The sequence below is a fragment of the Leptopilina boulardi genome, unplaced genomic scaffold (assembly GCF_019393585.1).
Source record: "Leptopilina boulardi isolate dan_hultmark-lab unplaced genomic scaffold, ZJU_Lbou_2.1 LbouV2_44, whole genome shotgun sequence".
Taxonomy (NCBI): domain Eukaryota; kingdom Metazoa; phylum Arthropoda; class Insecta; order Hymenoptera; family Figitidae; genus Leptopilina; species Leptopilina boulardi.
The window spans coordinates 497,413-513,753 of NW_026137988.1; the positions used below are offsets into that span (position 1 = coordinate 497,413).

Consider the following 16,341-nt stretch of genomic DNA (forward strand, 5'->3'; position numbering starts at 1 on the left):
AACAGAACGTTGTAATAGTACAAGCTTAAATTGAGCCGCTGGATTCTAGAAGGGCACGTAAATTTTTTCGGCCGGAAAACGAAGTCCCCTGGACACTGAAAATTCATTTTTGGAATTTTAATGTTTTTCGAGCATATTTCTAATACAGAATTTGATTGCGCATCATTTTTTCTTAATAAGAAATTATCCATTTTTTTCCGTTTTCGAAATATAAAAGAAAAACTGTTTTTTTAAATAAGAAAATTTTCATTGTTTTTTTTTACTTCAACTCGCGACAGCTCAGACAATTTTACGAATTTCTTAATGAAACAAAAACGAAAATACGTGGTATTATATCCTACGAGTGACTAAAAAAGAAAAAAGTTGTTTTGATTAAAAATAAAAAAGTTATTAATTTTTTAATGAGACATTGCAAAATTCAAGAACTGCAATTTTCACCCTGTGAGGAATTTTCGTAAATTTTCACCAGCAACAAACTTCCAGTGAGAAAGTTGTTCATTAAGGTCCAAAGAAGTTTTCCGGAAAGTTACAATGCAATTGAACAATTACCCAATGGGAAACTGCCACGAGTAACCATTGGCGTATTAATTGGCCCAATGATGGGAGCCAATGAAAAAACCATTGGCACCCAATAATGGACCATTATTGGTAAAGTCATGGGCTGTCCACGCCGATGCCAATGATTGGCAACCATCATTGGCAAATTATTGACAACCAATAATTAGCCAATATTAAAAATTTTAATAATAATTTAAAAAATCAATAATTTAAAAATAAAATTTTTATTTTTATTATTTTTTAATAGTTATTATTATTAATATTTTATTTTTAATAATTAAATTAAAATAAAAAAATGGTCATCAAAGTATTAGTGAAACCATTTCTTCCAAAAAAGAGTTTGTCTCAAATCCAATTAATAGGAGAGACATCGGGTAGAAAAAAATTTCGACAAGAAAAAAATTTTCGATCACTGCTTATATACCAATCTAATGGCACCTCAACTGCGAGAAACAGTTATGATGTTCGCCCTCCCTGTGGCGTTGAGCGAACTAAAGTCTAGAGCTGAGCCATCAGCGCAGCGCGGGAACATTTAAAAAATTTGATTTTATTAGATATTTTATTTTATAATAATTAACGAATTATTAAGTATGACATTATGTTATTAATAATTATTAATGACATTAATTATTTATTAAGTTAATTATTTGTCATATTTAAAATAAAATAAGATATCTAATAAAATCAAATTTTTCAAATGTTCCCGCGCTGGGCTGATGGCTCAGCTCTGGACTTTAGTTTGCTCAACGCCACAGGGAGGGCGAACATCATAACTGTTTCTCGCAGTTGAGGTGCCATTAGATTGGTATATAAGCAGTGATCGAAAATTTTTTTCTTGTCGAAATTTTTTTCTACCCGATGTCTCTCCTATTAATTGGATTTGAGACAAACTCTTTTTTGGAAGAAATGGTTTCACTAATACTTTGATGACCATTTTTTTATTTTAATTTAATTATTAAAAATAAAATAATAATAATAATAACTATTAAAAAATAATAAAAATAAAAATTTTATTTTTAAATTATTGATTTTTAAAATTATTATTAAAATTTTTAATATTGGCTAATTATAGGTTGCCAATAATTTGCCAATGATGGTTGCCAATCATTGGCATCGTCGTGGACAGCCCATGACTTTACCAGTAATGGTCCATTATTGGGTGCGATTATTGAAATTATATTGGCATCCCTGGCTCCCATTATTGGGCCATTAATACGCCAATGGTATTTTTCCCATTGGGTAATAACAAAATGGTGAATGTTTAAACTTTGAAGTTGCGCGAGTGGCTGAACGTTTGGCCCTTCTACGTGCCCTTCTAGAATCCAGCGGCTCAATTGCTTTTGTGTGAATTTCCAAGTAGGTAAGAAAATAGACCCTCTTTGAAAGCGACAAAAGTACTCTATGATGTACAAGTACACAAAATTGTGATGTTATATTTTGTTGTGCAAATTTACATTTTTTAAAATTAAATAAACGCACTCAAAATAGTAAATTTAAAAAACCCAGTAATTTTTCAACTTTGAAAATGAAACAAATACAATTTTTCTCACTTTTGCATATAAAAGTATAAATATACCTCACTTGTCACTTTAAAAGTAATAGTTATGATAATATTTAGGTGTTGTGAATTACTTTTCGTTTTTTAATAATATTATTAATATAATATGTATATGTGTGTGACCCGATATGAAACGCAATGTAACCTAAAATTTTTTGCTCAATATATTTCTTTTTATTCATATCTCGTCACACACATATTAATATATTAATATTATATACTGTAACTCAAATAATAATAATTTGTTTCAAATAAATGTTTATATAAATTTGATTATTTGTATCACATATTTTTCATTGCAATGAAGAAAAGTAATAATTTTATAATATAAAAATAAATTCCAATTAAAATATTTTTAATACGATTGCACACACAAAAATAGCATTGGTAAAAATGACTGAAAATGTGTAGTTAAAAAAAAGCAGTTAAAAATACCATATTCAGAACCATTTAAACTAAACTCAGACAGTTGGTGGTACTAAATTTTAGTAGTCAATTTCAACTAGTTAAAATTACTAATATTTGTAGGTGAAATAACTGTCATGTGATTTTAAATGGCTTTACAACATTTCAATAGTTAAAACTACTGTTAGAAATCGTTATTTTTAGGATTTGTGCAGATGAAAGAAACATTTCTTATTAGTTGCAGAAAAAAATTTGATTTACTGTTTTCATGTAGTTAAAATAAGTGTTGAAAATAGTTATTTTTATGATTTACACTACCGTCCGAAATTGTGCGAACGCTTACACCGCGAGTCATTGAAAAACATACTCGCGTGAAAATAAAGATAACTCTGAGAGAAATTAACGTAGAGACTTTTCCCTTATAGCGTTGGAAAGCTTATTAAATTTCGAAAAAAATGATACCTATTTGAATGAGATTGCTTAAATAGGTTTAAATATATCATGTTACAAAGTTGAAAAAATAATTGTAATTTTTTGCTTATTTCCTACCTTGACTTTAACCTCTTGCATGGTCCAGGAAAATCGACGAAAAAAATTGTCCTTTAACACAATTATTCTTTGAAATCTAAGCTTTCCATTGATTCCAAGAACAATAAAAAATGTTGACGGGTTTGCCAGTAATTGAAAAAAAAGGACGAGCGTGCACGAAAAAAAATTCGACCGTCAATCGCTCGATTTTCCCGTCTCGCTGCCTCTTTCGTTCGTGCGCCAGGGCCGAAACAGAGGATTTTGATTAGGCGCTTTCCGGGCACCATTAATTTCATTATTTTTGCCTTTTTGTGAACATAAATTATTTGTATAACGCGAAAGATATCATAATTGTGTTATAAGTTAATTATACAGTTATTAAAATTAAATAAATGTAATAAAAATTATATATTTTATTATTAAAAAATTCAATTTGACCAACGAGGTTTTTGATTCTTAATAATAAATTGTTGAAGGATTATAAATATATTTTAATTTTTACAAAACTTTAATTGTATAATTATTTTATTTATGATTGATTAAAAAATTAATATCTCTATGTATGTGAAATATTTTAATAATGAAATATATAACTTTTATTACATTTATTTAATTTTAATAACTGTATAATTAACTTATAACACAATTATGATATCTTTCGCGTTATACAAATAATTTATGTTCACAAAAAGGCAAAAATAATGAAATTAATGGTGCCCGGAAAGCGCCTAATCAAAATCCTCTGTTTCGGCCCTGGCGCACGAACGAAAGAGGCAGCGAGACGGGAAAATCGAGCGATTGACGGTCGAATTTTTTTTCGTGCACGCTCGTCCTTTTTTTTCAATTACTGGCAAACCCGTCAACATTTTTTATTGTTCTTGGAATCAATGGAAAGCTTAGATTTCAAAGAATAATTGTGTTAAAGGACAATTTTTTTCGTCGATTTTCCTGGACCATGCAAGAGGTTAAAGTCAAGGTAGGAAATAAGCAAAAAATTACAATTATTTTTTCAACTTTGTAACATGATATATTTAAACCTATTTAAGCAATCTCATTCAAATAGGTATCATTTTTTTCGAAATTTAATAAGCTTTCCAACGCTATAAGGGAAAAGTCTCTACGTTAATTTCTCTCAGAGTTATCTTTATTTTTACGCGAGTATGTTTTTCAATGACTCGCGGTGTAAGCGTTCGCACAATTTCGGACGGTAGTGTATGTAGTTGAAGAAACCATTTCTTCCTAGATGCACTAAAACCATTAGACTTACTGTTGTATGTAATTAAAATAAGTATTAAAATTACGTTATTTTTATAATTTGTGTAGTTGAAAGAATGTCCTCAAATATCATGCAAGCCATCTTAGCATCTTAGTTAGATGGTTAAGTTGTCGGCTTGCGAATGCTAGGGTTGTGCGTTCAATCCCCAGCGTTTAGGGATTTTTCTCTGTTAGGTATACAAAAATTAAATAATATAAGGCATATATTAACAAAAGTAGTAGGGGAGAGGGTGAAAAAATAGATCTCAATACTAATATTAATAATAATAATTTTACTACTTTAAATAGTTTTTTTTACTAAATTTTTACAGTTGATTTAACCGTTTTCACATAGTTGCCTCAATTACTTTTTGTTAATAGGAGCCTCCTAGAACTACGAGAAAGAGTTAAAATTTAGTCAGATTTACCATGAATTTTTTTGAGTGTATAATCTTTAAAATTACCGTGTGGTGTACTTTTACACTACGAGATGTAAATTGACAAATTCTAAAAGTAAAATTCCCCATTCTAGATGCTGTTATACTGTTTTATGTACTTATGCCACTTTCATAGTAGGTAAGATTTTGGACCTACGTAGAAAGTGTTAATGTTGCAAGAAATATTTTTTACAGTGTGTGTGAAAATTTTTTTTCCATTATACCTTAAAACAATTTCTGTAAACTTGTAACCGTTTTTATGATGAAAGCATTTTTATTATTATCAGCGACTCATATATCGAAGCACAAGAAAACAGAAATAAACATTCTAATTTGTAAAACAAGAGATCTTAACTGTTATATGCGCATACATGGCAGCAACATAGTGCGATTTATCATCCAGTTGCAAGAAAATCTATCAGAGCGTCAAGAAGAATTAATTTCTATGTTATTAAAAGAGTTCGTTTGACGAAATTCAAAAATTTTGTTAATTGCATTATAAAAGTCTATTTTTTTCTCTCTCTTTAATATCATAAATAAATTATTTAAAAAGCACTATTTTAACCGTTATTTTTAATATTCAAAATATATTATAAATATTTATACAAAAAAAGGTACACAATTTTAATTGCTATATAAAGGACGATAATTTGCAGAGTGCGATTAGTCTCCGCGTAAACATAAATAGAAAAAAAAACTCACCGGAGGTAGGAAAGTATCTGTCAAACTTGCCACCGCGTTTAATAGCCGTTATTGTGTGAGACCGTGTGGCCGTTGTCACTGCCTGTATCGCCACCTCCAATTCTCTGGCTGACTACCAATAGCCGTCAAGCGAACCAATCAATGAACAGAACAAACAAAAAGAGGTACTAAACTATTGCAAAGGAATTTCCTCTACTTATAAAACACTATTTAAATTAATTTTTTTCGCATTTTTATATGATTCAAAAATCTGAGTTTGATATAATGACCTGATAAAATTACACATAACAAGCTCAGAGATCGAAATGAAGTAATGTTAAAATAATAATAATAATATATATATAGGTAAAATAGGATAAATTTAATTGTTTAGAGGGGGGCGACAATAAAGTGCGACGTGCGCTGTGTTATTTTCAATTCAAACATTTTTTTTTCTTTTTTTTTCAAAAAAGTGACCCAAAACTGAAATTTAATTAAAAAAATTTTTTTTTGAAATCTATTTTTCAACCGAATTTTTACTGAACAAAATTTCCATATTATAAAATTTCTCTTTATTCAACTGTTTATTTTTAGAGATTTTGAATTTATAATTTAATTAAAATATATAATACATTAAGCAACAAGAGACTAATGTACTAAAGTTTGAGCTCATAAATTTCCCATAAAAATTAATGGTTAAAATTTTCATTTTAAAGAATTTTATTAAATATAATAATTTTTTAGACAAATTTTTTTTCGAATAGGCATTTGGCAGAATTCCTTTTTAAACATATTTTGTACTTAACAAAATTTTTAGGTACCGAATTTTTATTTCACTTAATTTTCATTTAACAAAATTTCGATACCAGAGTGTGATATTGTACTGTCTTACAGTAAAGACTAACACCGTGCTAACTTCGGGTAATGCTAAGTACTGTTCTATCTTAAAGTAACGCTTTATACTATACTATCTCAAAATTTGCACATTTACGATAGACCTTTTCATGCACGGAGAGAAGAGATTTAGTCTATTCTACTAAACACGTTTAGTCCAGATTCTACTAAACAGCGTAGTCAGAGGGACTACTATAGTTCTGTCACACAAAAAAATTTACCGACAGAATAAAAATGCACAAATCTGATTGGTTGTCCACAACTAACCAGATTGCGGACAACCAATCAGATTTCTATATTTCGTTTCTGTCGGTAAATTTTTTTCTATCGATAATCGTGTAAATTTTTTTACTAAACAGTATCGTTTATTTAACTGAATGTTTAGTCCGTCCAAAATGAACGATACTGTTTAGTAGATTTAACTGAGATAGTAGTAAGATCTACTACGCCCTTCTCTCCGTGTGCTGATCATTCTGTCCTCTTCCAACTCATGCGTCATTGTATGAGCTAGATAATGACAGAACGATCAGCATGAAATTTGTAGTATTCTTCAAAACCGTTGAAAATATTATTTGAAGCATCGAAAATAATCTTATAATGATAATAATTTAACTTTACCCTGCAAATAGTTAACGTAACTGATTTATGTTTTTCTTTTGGTTTTATTTTATTTATTATTTTTTTTTTTATTTGACACACAACAAATTAATAGCTTATATTAGTTGACATTTTTTGCTATTTTTAGCTGCAGAGAATGATTTTTTTGCTCTAAAGGTTTCCCAGATAAAAAGATCGCGCTAGCTTGGGGTCAACTTAGCACGGTTTGCACTAAAACATATGGTTTTTTGGAAATTCAATTACACTATATTCTTTGCTTTCAAATGGGATATTATGAATCGATTTTCCAAAAGCAACTCTTCAAGGAAAATCATCTTTTAAAAATTATTTTTTTTTTTTAAATTGGTTTTTCACAAAAATAACTGCATCAAAATTTTTTGATTTTTATATGCTTTTAAATGACAAATAAGAATATTCACAAACACAACCCTTTAGCAGATATCAAAAATTGAAAATTTCCAAAATATTAAAATTATATACAAGACATTTTCTGTCCTCCTAGGAAGTACGGATATTTTTGCTCATCGAATTATTGTTTAACAAGACATATACTATGAGACAGACAGATTTCTTATTTAAATAAAATATATAAAAATTAAATAAATAAGATCTATACTCACTTGGCGCAGCTGGGTTAAAAACCGCCAAGGGTCAGAATTAATAATTTAATAAAAATAACGCGGGCGCCAGTCAACTGAAGGTCGACAAAAGTATATAATACAAAATAATTAAATTTTACATTAATTACCTTCAAACTAGAGCAAGAGAAATAATTACAGGGGGGGGGGTAAAATGGGAGAACCCAAAATAATTACATTAGCGAGTTCAATCAGTTCCCAGATAGCACCGAATTTTGCAGGAAGTTAACGACCATAAGTTCGGAAGTTAACACTGTTAACTTCCCGTTAACTTTCCATAAGTTTTAAATGTCCTCAGAGTTTAAGTTGCTGGAATTTATAGAGCTAAATTTGCCGAAAGTTTTTTTAGTAAGTTTGCATCCTCAAATAACAACTTTCGAGAAATTCCAAACTAATTAAATTTTTTTCGTCGTGGTATTAGATCCGCCATTTTTAATTATTAAAATCTAACATTACATTCATAATCAGCGTTCTCGAAAACTCCTGAGTAAAGTAATGAGATTCAAAATGCTCGGGTAAATTTGTTGAATTTCACCCGCCATTTTGAATTTGCAAAAACAGACATGTTATTTGTAATCAGCGACCCCTAAAACCCCTTTGGCAACTGTTTTAAACGAATCCGATGAATTTTTAAATTTTTGGGCCGCCATATTAAATCTGCCATTTTGGATTTTTAAAAACGGACATCATATTCGTAATCAGCATACCAAAAACTTTAAAAATGATATATGGTGAGGAATTATTATTACGATAGTTAATTTGCACCTTAATAAGTTAAATAAATTTTTCAATTCTAACATAAAAATTTTATTTTATTTTTTATTTCTTTACTTAGGTAATCATATGTTAATATAAAACTTAAAATGAAAATTTTTAGATCAACGTTTAAAAAATTCTAGAAAACAATGATGGTCGACACCCAAAAACTCACACGGAGAGAACTCTCTTACGAATATTGCACGACGGGCTGTTACTATTTTTCCAACAGAATATGTTTTGGAAATATCGCTTGAGACTGGAGTTATTTTTTCACGAATTTATGAGTTTATAGCAAAACGGTGCTGTGTGAAATATTAGTATAAGTCCATATACTAATTCTACAACAAGTGTATGCCACAAACGCTCCAGAAACATGACGAAAATGCACAACGCCTTTCTTTGCTGCATTTGCTCGAAATCCATGAAAAATCAGCATGGATTTCTTGCAAATCGAGCTGAAACGTAACGCGCAGGCGTCGTGAATTTCGTCAATGAAAGAAATCGAAACGCATAGGAATAGAAATTCGTCGCGCACGCGCGTTACGTTTTTCCTCAATTTGCAAGAAATCCATGCTGATTTTTCATGGATTTCGAGCAAATGCAGCACACAGAGGTGTGGAGCGTTTGTAGCAACAGTTGAGTGGAGAATTTATACGTGACTTTTACTATTCGCGCACTGAATATAGTGTTGCACTTAACGCATGAATCTGACCTAAATTAGCAAGGCGCTTCTGTTACGAAAAGCGAATGGCACCTACTTGTGCGTTATTAGTAACAGAGTTCTCTCCGTGCAGGTATTGCGGAACAATCACAAGTGGGGAAGCCGAAGTCTCTCTCTCATTACTCAGGTAGCGATAAATAGGATTGCCTACCTCACTCTATTTCAAGAAAAACAACATAAGATTCTCTGTCATCTAACGCAAAAATTTAACGCTTTTCTTTCTTCATCTATCGTAAATAGAAATAAATAAGAAATAACATAAGAATGTCTTTGTTTAAAATCTTTTTTCCTCTTCTGTCTAAAGAAAATAGCACAAGACCCTTTTCGTCTAAAAATATAACGCAATCATCTTCTCTCTTCTGCCCATGAAAATAACATAAGAATGTCTTGCTCTTGCCTAATTTGCATATCTACTCGTTTCATAATAAGGATAGCAAAAATTTATATAAATTTCCATAAATTACTGAAATAAAATTTTTAATTGTCGTTCGCGCTATATATGTTTTTGTAAATTACCAAAATAAAAATTTTTAATTGATATTAACGATCCATCCAAGAGTGCTATGTGCTCGACAAGCACGCAGTTTTACGGCGTCCCGTCAAACGCATGCGTTCCATTTCTCATGGATCTCCAGGATCGAATCGATAATAAAAGCACCCTAAATGTCCACATTTACCCCAACTGACCCTAATTGAATTTTCAAAAAAACCATGTTTTAGTGCAAACTGCGCTAAGTTGAGCCCAAGCTAGGGCGGTCCTTTTATCTAGGAAACCTTTAGAGCAAAAGAATCATTCTCTGCGGCTAAAAATAGCAAAAATATATGGATATAATAACTCGCGCCATGATCATAACTGCACGCGCTCAAGCCAATCAAACCTATACAAAAAGGGTAAGAAAATTGAAATTCAAAATTTCGATTCTTGAAAAGTACTACTTTGTAGGAAATAAAAAGGCGCATCTTCTTTTCCTTTCACATTTTTTTGAAAAACGAATATTTTAAATACTTAATAAACGCGTTTCTTTAAAACTTCAATATTTATCAAATTTTTGAATGAATCGGCCTAAAATTTGCCAAAAAACTTTCTTATTCAGTAATAAATAAATGACTCACTGAAAGTTCTTTCAATGATAAACTTCTTTGCAGACTTTTTGTCGCCGAATGTAAGAAAACGTGCTTTTCGATTGGTTACTATTTATATTAAAAAATTAATAAACAATTAATGATTTTTTAATTTTTCATTATATTGTCGCCATTTTATTTCTTACAGGGTAGTATTTTTCAAGAATCGAAATTTTGAATGTTATTCTTTTTGTAGGTATGACTGGCTTGAGAGGGTGCAGTCGAGCTTAATTTTTAAAATCGCGCTAAATTTATTTTTGTCGATTCTTTGTTAGCCATTTTCAGTTTTGAACAAAAGAAAATTCGTCATTTTAAAAACTCTATCAAATAACAATTCTTGTAAATCAAAATTTAGACAAATGAAGATACGATGAATTGGTAATTCTGTCATTTAAAAATTTGAAACACTTAAAATTTTGTTGAATGAGAATCCTGCTTAATTGAGGCTTCACTAAGAGAACAAAGTAGTTGAGGCAACGAATAAAATGGTTACGAATACCATTTTAGTTTGTTAACTATACTGCTGCTAATTCGATAGTCAAGAATACCATTTATAGTAGTAAAAAGTTAAATAGTTGTCGTTACCATTTTATTAGAAAGGAGAACTTTTTTTAGTTAGTACCAATAACTAATAAATATTGTAACAGATAACATTTAGTTAGTTAACCTTACTAATCAAATAGGTAATTCGATATAATATAATTCAGCCGCAATTATTTTATTTAATATTATTCACATTCAAAAAAATATGTTTATTATAAGGTTAATATAACTTTTTTGTTGTACTAAGTAAGATATAAATCTTATATTAAACATATTTTTTGTATGATGCGAATAATAATAAATAAATTTTATAGGTTAGGTTTCTTGGTTAAATTGTCACTTACATTCAAAACGATCTACATAAACTTCGAACCCCTTTGAGATTAATAACTCTCGCAAATCCACGGCACTTTTTTAACACTTAATAAAAGAATTTAGAAATTATATATAAAAAATGTATAAGAAAACAAACACAAATTACCACTTTTTCTCACGACATTGCTTCACGAACATGAGTGTGCTTCATAGTGTTGCCAACCGAATTGTTAACCGCGTTTACTAAAAAAAATGGTAAACCCAACTACTCTGTTAGTTAAACTTTTGCATGGAACTATTTTTGTAGGCGTGGTTATTATTTCTTGTTTACCAATTCTAAATAGTTGCGCTTGACATCGAAAATATTAAAATTCACTAAAAACGTTACTGAATTTTACTAACTAAACAGGCAGGAGAATAAATACCTCCTTTACTAATAAAAAAGTAGTAGCCCCAACCATTCATTTCTCTCAGTGTTCCAATTCAAGAACCGGTAGAAATCTTGGACGCATGCGTTAATACCAGGCAGTGAGCAGAGAGCGCCTCTGGGCCGCTCACTGCTACCCGACTGGTATTAGCGCGCGCGTCCGACCGGTTCTTGAATTGGAAGCCTCAATTAATATTCGGTTAAATTAAAATTTTAAATAAAAAGCTGATTAAAAAGAAATTCTGTAAAATAATAATTGTCTAATAAAAAATTCGGTTTCTAAAAGTTTTGTTAAGTAAAACTTTATTTAAAAAGGAATTCTGTTAAATGTTATTTTAAATAATAATGACATCTAATAAAATTTATTTGAAATGAAAATTTTAACAATTCATGCGAAATTCATACTCCTCTAAGGTTTTATTTATTTTCAAAAAAGTGTAATTAAAGAAAAACAAATAAAGAAAAACTTTTTTGGGGTCATTTTTTATAAGAAAACGATAAAAATTCGTAACCATTTTCATTATATAGATTTTTTTCAATATCATAAAAATGAGTTTTGTCTATGACATCAAATGTAACTGAATTGCTGAACATGGTTTTCAATTTAAAATTTTTCTTTAAATTTCATAATAATTTTTTTATTCTTTTCAAAAATAAAATCCATTGAAAGAAATCTATATCATTAAATGAGGGTGCAGTCCCATGACGGCGCGAATGCAGAATGCAAAGTTGAAAATCATGAGAGTGAAAAGGATAGCGATATCTTTTTATCTCTTTTGCACTCATGGTTTTCAACTTTGCATTCTGCATTCTCGCCGTCATGGGACTGCACCCTGAGGGGCTGACAGTAAAAACGAGTTAAAAAAATCTCGGGAGCAAAAGGAAGTCAAAATTGTTTTCATCTGGAAAAATGAAACAAAATATGCGCTACAGTCAAGAATGAAATGAAAGTTTGTCAGGGCAAAAACGGGATAAGTATTTATTAGGCGTAAAAATGACTTACAAGTAACACTACCCAAGTGCCAATCGCCGATTGACTTGAGTCTTTGCGCATTTTTTAGAGGAGCTAAAAATATTTGATACGTACATTTTTATATCGGCAATGAAGATGTTTTAAGGGTTGAAAAGTCATATTTTGAGTGGCAAAATATACATATCATGATCATTAAAGAAAGTTTAATTAAAATCATTATTTCATTATTTAAAAAATGTTTGACACTTCTTTCTTGATTTCCTAAAAGATACTGCTCGGTAGAAATTACCGTTATAAACCTTTTTGAATGGGGTGAGTGAAACCTTTAATCCTTTAAGAACCAAATATACAAAATTTTTGCATGATTTCACAACCAATTTTTCAAAGTGATTTGAATCGCTTGAAACTTTTTACTCGGGGGTTTTCGGGGTCGCTGATTACGAATTCGATGTCAGTTTTTCAAAATTCAAAATGGCGGATCCAATATGGCGGAAGACATTTTGAAAATCAACTGCAATTTGATTGAAACTTGTTACTCGGGGGTTTTCGGGGTCGCTGATTACGAATTCGATTAAAAATTGGAATATTGAAAATGTCGGATTTAATATGGTGGGCGAAAAATTGGGAAAGGGGTGATTAAAATTTCGTAACGAAACTCATGTAGAATAGATAAAAAATAAAGTATCTGTGGATTTTTAAGGTTCCTAATTAGGATTCTAAAACCAATTTTCAAAATTGCAAAATATTCGTAATCAGCGACCCCGAAAACCCCCGAGTAACAAGTTTCAATCAAATTGCAGTTGATTTTCAAAATGTCTTCCGCCATATTAGATCCGCCATTTTGAATTTTAAAAAACTGACATCGAATTCGTAATCAGCGACCCCGAATACCCCCGAAAGGACATGGAAAGTGAGGAAGAAGGAAAAGTGGAAAGTAGAAGAGGATGGTGGGACGAGGAATGTGAAAGGAGTAGAAAGGGATTAAGGGAATGTATAAAGAGGTGGAGGAACGGCAGAATGGAAAAGCAAGAATATAATAAGAGGCATAAAGAGCATGGAAAGTTAGTAAGAAGGAAAAGAGATGAAGGAAGGGAACGATATATTAAAGAAGTGGAAAAGGCAATAGAAGAAGGTAGGGAATGGGATGTGATTAATAGAGAGAGAAAGAGAGGAAAAGAAATTAATAAGGATATTGGAATGGAAGATTGGACAAATTATTTTAAAGGATTAAGTGGGGGGATGGAACACAGAATAAGAGGAGAGGGGAGAAAAAGAAATGTGGACATGGAACAGACGGAAATAAGGAGGGAAGAGGTAGTCGAGGCGATAGAAAAGCTGAAGAGGGGTAAGGCGGCGGGAGAGGACGGTATGGAGGGAGAAAGTTTGAAATTTGGGGGGGAAGTAGTAAGGGATGAAATGTGGAAGGTGGTGAATTTGGTTTGGAATGGGGAAGGATGGCCGGAAACATGGAAGACTGGTTTAATAGCGCCGATTATAAAAAAGGGAGAGGGAAAAAGGGTAGAGGATTATAGGGGGGTGACGTTGATGCCAGTGGGTTATAAGGTGTATGCAGAGGTAATAAGAAGAAGGCTAGAAAAGAAAGTGGAAGAACTAGGCTGCATACCGCATAACCAAACTGGCTTCAGAAGGGAAATGGGGACGATGGATAATATATATGTCCTGAATTTTTTGATAAATAGGAAATTAGGGGGGAACAATGGTAAATTGGTGGCTACATTTGTAGATCTGAAGGCAGCATTCCCATCGGTAAATAGGGGAATTTTATGGAGGGTTTTGAGAGAGAGAGGGATAGAGGATGGGTTAATAGAGAGGATAAAAGAATTATATGAGGACACGAAAGAAAGGGTTAAAATTGGGGATAGAAGGGGGGAGGAATTCGGTTGGGCAGAGGGCTAAGGCAGGGTTGCCCCCTGAGTCCAATATTGTTTAATTTATTGATTGCGGATTTGGAAGAGAGAATGTGTAAGAGAGGGAAAGGGGGAGTGATATTAAAGAATGGAAGGATATTTACGTTAGCATATGCGGATGATGTGGTTTTGATGGCTGAGGATGAGGGAGGAATGAAATTATTAATGAAAGAGTTTGAGAAATATGTGAGAGAAAAAGATTTGAGTGTGAATGTGGAGAAAACGAAAGTGATGAGATTTAGAAAGAAAAAAGATAAGGAAGAGGTGGATTGGAGGATGAATGGAAAATGTGTGGAAGAGGTGAATGAGTTTTGTTATTTAGGGTATTGGTTTATGTGTAATGGAAAACAAGATTTGAATGTGGCGCGGAGGATAGAAAAGGGGGGTAAAGCAATGGGGCAAGTATGGGGAATTGGTAAAAGGAGATTTAAGGATGATTGGAGAAAAAGAGTGTGGTTGTTTGATGCGTTAGTATGGTCGATAGTGAGTTATGGAGTGGAAGTTTGGGGGTGGAATGAAATAGGAAAGTTGGAAAGTATGCATGAGAGATTTTTGAGATGGACTATGGGGGTGGACTGGAACTGCCCGGGGTATATGTTGAGGGAGGAATTGGGTAGGGATAAAATGGTGACAAGGCAGAGAAAGAGAGCGAGGAATTTTGAAGAGAAGCTGGAGCAAGGAAGGGGAAGTGGTATAGCACAAATATGTTGGGGGCTAATTAAAGATGGAGAGAGAAGAGGCAAAAGATGGGAAAAAGATAGAAAGGCAGCGATGCAGGAAGGGAGAGAAAGTATGGGAAGGGGAAAGGATTTAGTGGAAGCATGGGGTAGGAGAGATGGAGAAAATAGGTGGAAAAAGATCATCGGATCGAGGTACAACAGATGGTACAAATTTGTAAAAGGGGAGGGAATGCCGAAGTATTTAGGGAGAAGAACGAAGTACGAAAGGTGGAGTAGAGTGTGTAGATTTAGAATGGGTGAAGGAGTGAGAGAATGTAAGTACTGATTGGATGACGAGGAAAAGGAATGTAGAATATGTGGGTATGAGCGAGAAGATTGGGAGCATGTGTTGGAAAGGTGTAATGGAAGAGTGGATGAAGAGAAAAGTGTTGTAGATAGAGTGATATGGATATTGGATGAGAATGGGCAGGGTGAGAGATGGATGAATGGTTTGGAAGTAGAAAGAGAGAAAAGGAAAGAGGGTTTAATTTAAAGACGTAATCGTGGGGTGGGGATAGTTTTAAAGTATTCAAAAAAGTCAAAAGGACATGAGAGAACTGGAAGCGGAAGCCCTGGCACTGGTTTTCGTTTGATATGAATTTTATTAATTGTAAGATAGGTAGTTTTTAAGGTTAGGTAGTTTTAAGTTGCGTTAGTGTATAAGAAATAATGTAACAATAGATTAAGGATTATATGTATTGTATGGAATCTCGAACCCTGTATAATGCAGGGAGAGTAAATAAAGTTATTATTATAATTAAACTTTCTTTAATGATCATGATATGTATATTTTGCCACTCAAAATATGACTTTTCAACCCCTGTTTTCAACCCTTACAACATCTTCATTGCCGATATAAAAATGTACGTATCAAATATTTTTAGCTCCTCTAAAAAATGCGCAAAGACTCAAGTCAATCGGCGATTGGCACTTGGGTAGTGTTACTTGTTAGATATTTTTGTCCCATTTTTGCTCGCATAAATATTTAATTTATTTTAGATTCCGCTTTAATTATCAATTGCTTTCTGTATAATAATAAAATTTTTAACTTAATCTGAATTACTAGATTAAAACAACTTACTAAAAAATTAATTAATAACTAATATTATATAAAATATAAAAAGAAAAGAACAGTTTTAATATTCTTTAAAAGTCTTGCAAAGAATATTTTTCCATATTAAGAAAAGTTTTTTACTACTGGAAGAAAATTTTATGTTGGACGACAAAAATTTCTATTGACATAACCAAAATTTAAATTATTTT

General features: G+C 31.6%; 1 protein-coding gene across 2 annotated transcripts in view; it reads right to left on the reverse strand.

Annotated features, from left to right (window-relative positions):
• Positions 1 to 16,341, reverse strand: part of LOC127289521 (spermine synthase) — a 51,765-nt gene that overhangs the window by 25,927 nt on the left and 9,497 nt on the right. Inside the window, exon 3 of one of the 2 annotated variants that reach the window (XM_051317502.1) lies at positions 5,443 to 5,554. The exons of the other annotated variant lie outside the window; for it this stretch is intronic. Coding sequence (XP_051173459.1) covers positions 5,443 to 5,554 — 112 coding nt within the window. The remainder of the gene's footprint in view (positions 1 to 5,442; positions 5,555 to 16,341) is intronic. 2 annotated transcript variants of the gene reach the window in all.